The sequence below is a fragment of the Castanea sativa genome, chromosome 8, assembly GCF_040712315.1.
Source record: "Castanea sativa cultivar Marrone di Chiusa Pesio chromosome 8, ASM4071231v1".
In the NCBI taxonomy this organism is placed as follows: Eukaryota; Viridiplantae; Streptophyta; class Magnoliopsida; order Fagales; family Fagaceae; genus Castanea; species Castanea sativa.
In genome coordinates, this window is record NC_134020.1 from 47,977,105 (window position 1) to 47,986,684 (window position 9,580).

General features: G+C 30.6%; 1 protein-coding gene across 1 annotated transcript; it reads right to left on the bottom strand.

Moving 5' to 3' along the window:
• Nucleotides 1-3,612: 3,612 nt before the first annotated feature.
• Nucleotides 3,613-7,387, bottom strand: LOC142608074 (protein NRT1/ PTR FAMILY 7.1). The gene is made up of 6 exons (XM_075779783.1): nucleotides 7,286-7,387; nucleotides 6,864-6,923; nucleotides 6,125-6,239; nucleotides 5,765-5,982; nucleotides 5,110-5,669; nucleotides 3,613-4,796 (listed from the first exon to the last, which is right to left on the bottom strand). Exons 2-6 carry the CDS (start codon nucleotides 6,900-6,902, stop codon nucleotides 3,938-3,940), a joined length of 1,791 nt encoding a protein of 596 aa, XP_075635898.1. The 5' UTR covers nucleotides 6,903-6,923; nucleotides 7,286-7,387; the 3' UTR covers nucleotides 3,613-3,937.
• Between the last annotated feature and the right edge of the window lie 2,193 nt (nucleotides 7,388-9,580).

A 9,580-nucleotide genomic window follows, 5' to 3' on the forward strand; every position in this document is an offset into this window, starting at 1 on the left:
ACAAGTTGTCTCATTATTGATAAGTAAGCACTCCCAAAGCGAGTGAGTGGGTGGCCATTAATTGTGGCAAGTTCAACAGAAAATAAAATTTTCCTCGATTTCATATAGCAATCTCTAACTAAACCAACAAAAACAAGATAAATGCTACGTTCACAATATTTTCATACAAAAAAAACACAATTCTAAACTTCATAAATTTGAACATCTTCATTTCAAGTGAAATGTCATGATCAAAATTTTTATCTGGTGCATATAACAATGTAAACGCACCATACAATTTAAAATATCATCTAAATTATCTCATAGATTCTCTAATGATATTTTTTTTAGTGGGAAGTTATCTAATCAATCCTCATTGATTTATCATTACAATTTCAATAAGTTTACAAATATAACTTTTTTATATATAGTTGTTTTTTACAATTATTGATGTAAAAGATTGTTAGTAGTGTTAGATTATATAGTCATGTTAGTTGTAGATTTATATAAAAATCAATAACAACTCAATGTTTTAGTAAGCTGTGAAAAAAAAATTATATATAAAGTATTATTCTTACAATTTGGTTAAAAATTGTATATGAAAAATAACGTAATTAATGAGTTTCTATTGGTGTATTGATTAATATGGACCACAAACGGAGTTGCATAAACCAGTTTTCATGTCATTTTGTACATCAAATTTGAACACTGCTACCAAACATAATATGGACTGCAAATGGAGTTGCATAAAACAATTTTCCAATCATTTTGAATATCAATACTTAAACACTGCTACAAAGCATAATATAGACCACAAATAGAATTGCGTAAACCAATTTGATCATCTTCATTTCAAGTGAAACGTCATGATCAAAAAATTTATCTCGTACATATATATAACAATGTAAATGCACCATACAATTTAAAATATCATCTAAACTATCTCAGAGATTCTCTATCGATATTTTTTTTAGTGGGAAGTTACCTAATCAATCCTCATTGATTTATCATATTTCAATAACTTTACAAATATAACTTTTTTATAGTTGTTTTTTACAATTATTGATGTGATAGATGGTTAGTAGTGTTAGATTATATAGTCATGCTAGTTGTGGATTTATATGAAAATCAATAACAACTCAATTTTTTAGTAAGATGTGAAAAAATATTATATATATAGCATTATTCTTACAATTTGGTTAAAAATTGTATATGAAAAATAATGTAATTAATGAGTTTTTATTGGTGTATCAATTAATATGGACCACAAATGGAGTTGCATAAACCAATTTTCATATCATTTTGTACATCAATATTTAAACACTACTACCAAATATGATATGGGCTGCAAATGGAGTTGCAAAAACCAATTTTTATATCATTTTGAATACTAAAGCTCCGTTTGGATAGCGTGCGTTTCACGTTTTCCTTTTTTTCTTTTTTGAGAAGAGTGTTTATGTTTTTTCAATGGGTCATGTGCGCTGTTCACGGAACTCACAAACCTCTTTTTTAACAAAACTTTCATTAAAAATTGGTCATACAATACTATTCACACATTTAAAATTATTTTACTATAATGTTTTCAATTTTTAACTTTCAACAAAATAAGCTATATCTAAACGCACAGTAATACTTGAACATTACTGCGAAGCATAATAGAGACCGCCAATGGAGTTGCGTAAACCGATTTTCACATTATTTTGAACACCTCATCAAAATATGACACACACACACAGGCCCTTAACTGTCCATTTCCCACGAAATCAATCGATGAGGTTCCGACATGATATGAAAACACATGAAAGTAGCTAGTGCGTTGCCAAAATATCACACACACACACACACATCGAGTGAATAACTTGTACGTGCCTTTTGCTGGTTGTACGTGTGGTTGGTTGACTCGTTGATCGAATTGTTAACTTTAGGAAGACAAGCAATTTGTGGCCTACAAAATTTTAGGTATATCAGCCTCAGCCATTTCCTTGCATATCGGGGAAGTGAAAACAGGTCCCTCCATGTGTCATTTTCTTTGTGACATTAGGCTAAGGCCTCAATTCACAATTAAGAAGACACTATTATTTTGACTCTTATCTTACTTTTTATGTATAACAATCCATTTTATGTATTAATGACCTGTTTTTGTAACAAAATGATTAGTATATAACTATATATGTTTGAATGAAGTTTATTTTGATTCAAAAATAAATTGTGTAAAAGTTCAGTTATATCTAAAAATATAAGGCTTAAAAAAGTTTTACATAAACTGAAAGTAAGAGTAAACTTGCAATTAAGGTTGATTTTTTAAAATTATAAATTCAACAATGATAATAAGAGGAAGGAATTTAAATTATAGATATTTCTATTGAAAATAGAAATGAGTGTAAGTTGAACTACAAGGTTATTGATAATATGCACCTTAAGTTAAAACAACCATTTTGCTTGTAATTTTTCAAACTATCATAAGGACTTCTCAATCCTTTTTGTACAAAAATCCGAATTTGCTCCTTTTCTTTTGTGGTTAATCAAGTGTAAAGTAGGCTATTCAACCCCTAGCATTAATCCTTACAAGAATGTTGCAAATGTCATTGAACCATAAGTTCATTGGCCAAATGTTGCTTTGTTGTTTACCAATCATTTAAAAAAAATAGTGGGATTTTAGTATTTTTACTCCTTTACCTGGGGTTTTTGCAAGTCAAGCAGGTTGAGATGATTTTAACTTATTGAAAATCTCTCTCTCTCTCTCTCTCTCTCTCTCTCTCTCTCTCTATATATATATATATATATATATATAGAGAGAGAGAGAGAGAGAGAGAGAGAGAGAGAGGGGTAAATTTAGAGAAAATTCAATTAAATTCTATAATGGAAATTTAATTTTGCGCTATATGTCCTAAACTATTTATTTTTAGAGAGAGATTCATTTCTTAATTTTAGAGTCATATATAGGACCACATCAAAAATATCTATCCAAGTGAATTATTGCCTACAAAAAGAGTCTAGAATTAATGAATATAATTTTTTTTTAAATTGACAATTTACATTTTCGACCTAATAATATCCTTATAAAACTTTTTAAAGAATTAAAAAAAAAAGAATTTTACTATCAATAATATTTAAATTATATATGTAAAAATTATACTATGCATCTTAATGTATATCTTTTAAGTATATCCATGCATTTATATATATGCAAAGGATTACAAGCTAGTATATTTAATTCAACATAAGACTAGTTATGACAATCAAATGAAGCAAATGGTCTTGGCTCAGTATTGAAACAAAAATGAAAAGAAAAGGGAAATTTTCAATAGCGCTTATATATGGAAATCGTATTATCATTGCAACACACCCTAGATTCTCACAAAAATTAATAATAAAAAAAAAAGCACCCTAATTTAGTTGGGTGGTTTAATGACTTGGGGCCACTTGAGAAAGAAATTTCCATCTACATGGCATTTTTAGTTACTTGATAGCTTACTTAGTCAATAATCCAATAGTATTACCTTTTTTTCTTCTTCCAAAGGAATTTAATTGTATTACTCACTTTTGTTTAGAGGGAAAATTTAACTATGAATATCTCATCCCACTTAGTGTAACTGATTAAATAAATAAATAAATAAATAGTGTAATGAAAAGTTTAAGGTAATTGAAAAGGAGATGTTCATTTATTTTTGACACTTACAATGTATGGGACACCTCACCATAGATAAAACCATAAAATTCAAAAACACACATGACATTACCTAATGTGGTCAACCTTATCTCACTGAAATCCTACCATTATAAAAAAGAAAGCAATCATCCCTTGTAACAACCCTCTTTTTTTTCATCAAATGTCACCAACAAAGATCATGCTTCCTTCTTGTGAAAATGTCCATTCTAAAAGTCACGATGGAACCAATAGACCTCAAAAAACATTTTTAAAAAAAATGCATTTGACTGATAAGCAAAGAGAAAAAGTCTAAACTTTGTTGAGCAATTCATGTCCTGGTCCTTCCTTTTGAATTTCCTTCTCACTGTCCTCAAGATTGATGCCTTTGTACCACTTAGCCAAAAACAAGTAAATCACAAAGTCACAAGCTGTGAGAACTGCAATAAGAAAGTAAAACCTGTCCATGTGGCCTGTGTTCAAGTTATTTGGTATCCAACCAGGGTTGTTGCCTTTTGCAGTGATTCTCATGACCATGTTAACCAACATGCTACTAACATAGTTTCCAAGAGAAATTGAAGCCATGCAAAGCGAGCTGCCAAAGCTTTTGATACCATCTGGAGCTTGTCCATTAAAGAACTCCAATTGGCCAACATACATAAACACTTCAGAAGCACCAACAAGAACATACTGTGGAATTTGCCAAAATATGCTTAAGGAGCTACTCTTCTCACCAGGGATCACATATTTAAGCCTTTGAATCTCAGTAGCACCAGCTGCAAGCATTGCCAACATTCCAATAATGAGTCCAACACCCATTCTTTGAAGCTCCGTTAAGCCCTTGGGATTACCACTTAGTCTTCCAACAAAGGGAACAAGGATTTGGCTATAAAGTCCTGTGCAAACAAGTACACTGCAGATATCAAAGGCAGACATACTAGCCGCTGGAAGGTGAAACTCTCCGAATTTTGTTTTCATCACATCGCCTTGCTCAACAAAGAGGGAAGCCATTTGAGTGAATACGACTGAGTAGATTATTGTGCATAGCCAAATGGGTAGCATTTTCATAACACATTTTGCTTCTTCAACTTGAGTCACAGTGCAAAGTCTCCATGGATTTTTTGGACCATAAACATCATTCTGTGTCACTGTTGCTGCCTTGTCCAAAAATCTGAAAAATTTCAAGAAATAGATAAGTATGTTACAGGCCAAAATTAATAAATCCATTAGTAAGACTACTGAATTGCAATTAAAATCAATTGAAATTTAACTAGAGGATAGGCATATAGGCCATGCAATAATCAGGTTGACATTCACTAAACAACATGGTATTGACTATTAACAAAACAAACAAAGTAATACTAGCCTAGATACACGGTCACGACGGATATGTAAAAACAAGGACAGAAAGTATTTTTCATGGATATGTAAAACATTGAAAGAAAACAAAAAAAAAGAATCTTTTCCTATAAATATATACTTACTCAAACTCACTGCTATGAAGAATCTTTCTACTCCCTTTAATTGCAGATTCTGGTCCTTCCAATTCATATAGATCATTTGGATTGGCTGGAACAATGTTCCATTTCTTAGTAGAAGCTACAAATACCTGAGCAACACGTGGCAAAGGGTTGCCAGATGGTTGTACATACCGGTATTTAGGGGTTCCGATAAGAAATGACAATAAGCCTATGATAGCTGAACCTAAGGATACCAAAAAGCCAAGTGTCCACATTCCATTGTCCTCATAGTAGACCAAAATGGTGTTTGAGAAAAGAGACCCTACATTGAGTGCAAAGTAAAAACAGGCAAAGAAAGCTGCTTTCGATTTCTTTTGTTTAGGGTTTGCCTCATCAAATTGGTCTGCTCCAAATGTTGCTAGGGTTGGCTGATGACCTCCATATCCCAAGGCTACTAAATATATAGATAAGTAAAAAATGGCTATGCCAATTGGAGATGTGGGCATGCAATCCATTTTTCCATCACCACAACCATTCGGTTTGATCAAGAAAAGCCAAGAAGTGAGGGATAATAGCACCAAACCCTAATGATAGATAAAATAAAATATTGGTTAGCACAAATTAAAGAAAAAATGTACTAATAAAAGTTAAAAAAATATTATTGAAGATGATATATTACCACAACAAGAATGATCTGAAAAATTGCACAGGTTAAGTAACGGCCCCAATATGAATCACTGAGGAATGCTCCCACAAGAGAGAACAAGTATACAGTTCCAGTCCATTTGCTAACATTGTTGGCGGCAGTGGCATTTTCTTGATCAAGAACTCTAGTTAAGAACAAAACCAAGTTCACTCCAACACCAAAGAAAGCTAGTGTTGCTAGACCTTGATTTGCTATTCCATATTAACCATGTAGAAGAAAAAAAAAAAAAAAATCAATACCACGTTATGAACATTAAAAAAAAATGGGGTGGAGAATATAATAAATATTAATAGTTAATAGTTAATAGAAAGTATATAGGTGATTCATTGATACCTAGCAAGATGCATGTGTATTTCCACCCTCCTGTGCTAGTCACCTTTTCTTCTTTCTGATTGAAGTTGTTAGTCACAACTTCTGCACCTCCAAAGTTACAATTATCTTCTCTATCCTGTTAGGAAAAAAAATGATAAAATTTATCAAGTTGGCAAATTGATAAATAAGGGAAATGAAAATTTAGGATTTCAAAGGATAAGATTGCAATTAAAAATTAAGAAACCATCATATTTGACCGAACAAAAGAAAATTTCCAGTGGATCACAAAAATATGATATTGCTTGACACATAATATCAATATCTAAATAATACAAAATGTCATGTACTTTATGGAGTAGGGACAACTAACGTAAGCAAATATGGAGTCAAAATAATTGCATGGCCAAAGCTGATCCGAGTCATCATCAGACCACAAGAAAAGGAGCCCAAGTAATTAAAGATTACCATTTTTTTTTCATGGATAAAATATTACATCAAATTTGATAGTTAAATCACATTTTTTTTTCCATGAATTAAATATTATATCTAGTTTAATAGTTAAATCATAAGTAGTGCCATGGTCGTAGGCCAATTGCATGGCCAAAAAGTGATCTAGACCAAAGTGTGCATATCCATTCAATTTCAAATACAGACCATTTAGACCATAGCTCCAACCACTTGACTTTTGAAAAAAATTCCATTAAACCTAGAAAAATATTTTCTATTTGTGAAACTTTCACTTGAATAGTAGTTTCCTAACCTTTAGCGCAGTTTCATTGGTGAAGTTAAGTGAACCCATGGCTGCCTTTCGGGGTTTCTTCTGCAACACATCCAAATATTAATTAGACATTGATAGAATCATTATAACTTTGTGACTATAACTACTGAATTTCTTAAAGCGAACTTAAAAGCCACCCAAGATTTCAACATGATTTCAACATCTTACTAAGCAATAAATACAACAAAAGACTTTTATAATGTTATACGTGCCTAATTTATTACCATTAGAAAAGAACAAAGAGAGAAGAAGAAAAACAACAACATGAACATGATGACTTATTAAACATTTAAAGTAGTTATTAAATACAATATGGGATGGAAAAAGATGAGGCTCTTGCAAATTATATTTCCAACTCAATAAAGTTCACAAAATATAATGCATGCTCACGTAAAAGAACTTACCAAAGAGTATGAAGAAGATAAATATGAATTTGAAGATGAAGAAGTTGATGAAGAAGAAGAAGAAGAAAAAGATTGCAAAGCACAGTATGTGTTAAGGGGATGGTTGCTAAGAATGGAGCGTGAATGTGTTCAATTTATAGGAAATGAGAAAGTGTGAAAGTATGTACAGCAAGGGCAAGTCATTTTCAAACTAACTATATCCTAGCTATTTACTCAACAGCACAGTTTTATTTATTTTGTTTTTATTTAAAGATATAAAAAATGGAAAAAAGTATTTGTGGAACAAAATGAAAGAAAGGTCAGCCGGAAGAGCCTAAGCCACAAACTAGGTCATTTCTTCCATGAATTTTTTTGATAGTGGGATTTTATTTCCATGTGATACTGACATCATCTCTCTCTCTCTCTGATCTATCTCTCTATTTTTCCCAAGTTTTTGGTTTTCACTCAAACTGATAATTGCTCCTCTCCCACTTATTGGATTTACATGGGAATTGATCTTATCCGTGAAAAAGAAAAAAAATTCATCAATAAGCATTAGCAGCAGTTAATTAATAGTGTTTTTAGGTATGTCCATGAAAATGTCTTTATCCCATTAATTCAACGTTTTCAGTGAGAAGAAATTACTTTCAGCAGTCAGCTGTAATTACTCTTTCTATAAAGTAATTAATTATGAGCTCCCAAACAAAATTCATTTTTCCCTGGTTTTAATTTTCCTGCTATATATAAATATTTTATGTTTCAATTCGGGGCTAGGAAAATACCAACATTGTGGTCAAGTTCATTGTTACAAAAAGCTATTATCTTTTGTCAATACAATTCATCTGGACAAATCTAGAAATTGACATATGAAGCTTAATTAATGTGCGCAGCTTTCCTATCTCAGGCATGTTGTTAAGCATCATTATCATCAAATCAAGCAACCAAAAAAAAATTTATTTACATAAACACACACATAAAACGTTTGTTTAAGGATTCTATAAAAAAAATAACATTTTATTAGCATGCACTTTTATTAATAAGAAGAATGAAAATTTATGATCCAATGGCAGATTTTTTTTTAAAAAAAATCTAAATAAAATTTTATTGGGTGGTGTAACATCAAAAAAGAATTGTTACACCAAATATAACTTGATTGAATGATACAAATCAATTCTTAAATATTTTTATGGATTTTATAATAAATACCATTTTTGAGCATGAAAATTAGTAAGAAAAATGAGAACTTATGTTCCAATCACAATTTTTTTTTTTTTAAATCTAATGAAATTTTATTGAGTGGTGTAACATAAATTACTACTCCAAATATAACTTGATTGAATGATACAAATCAATACCTAAATCACAAAAGGTTAAACATTTGGATACTTTCATTAGCAAATAATGTATAGATACAAATTAAGCAACAAATTGAAACAAAAGATGTTCTATATTTTGTTCTTCGTGTATCTTTAAATTTTGATTATCAATAAAGCCTTTCCGGCATGATTCTAAAAAATAAAACTTAAATATGTGAATATAATAAGCCAAAAGCAAATAGAGATAAGGATGTGGTTCAATGGCTCATGCTATAAATTTGGCAAACTTGCAAACCTAGACCTTTCTAGAAAAGATCATAAGAAAGCAAAGGCTTCTACCGAATTTTTTTTCTTTCTTTTTTCTAATTAATGAAGATGACTACTACAATGTGAAGGCTGGCTTTGTTCTAAAGCATACTCTACCATACTCAAGAAAATAGTGTGGTCCTTCCCAATAATTTGATATTGACAACTGATCTAGAGTCCCAATTTAACATCAAAATTTTCTTTTCTTCCTCTCAATAATCCTGATTTTAACGTATTGCCACTCACCAAAGCACTTATGATTATAACACTGCTCAAATAAAAAAATTTGGATCATTAATTGGGCACCAAAATACTAAAAACAAGATAAGATAAAATGAATAAAGCTAGAATGAAAGTTCTATGCTAAACCCAACATTACTTTATTGATCTGTTTTTTAAATAGGAAAAGAATTTTTTTAAAAGAAAAAGAAAATCAAATTAAGATATGAAGTGCATGGCTATGGTTTGTATTATATGTAGACATCAGATATACCGAAACATAATTCTAATTCCACCAAAAGGTCAAATTAATTAGTTATTAATCAACAACAAATATAATGTTAAATATCATAGGTGAAAGCAATCTAAAGAGAACAAAAACAATTAGCTAGAAAGCAATCTAGAGTCTAGGTCTAGGGGAAAAATAGTATGCAGTAATTGCTATTAATAAAAAATTAAAAATAGTATAAGTGAT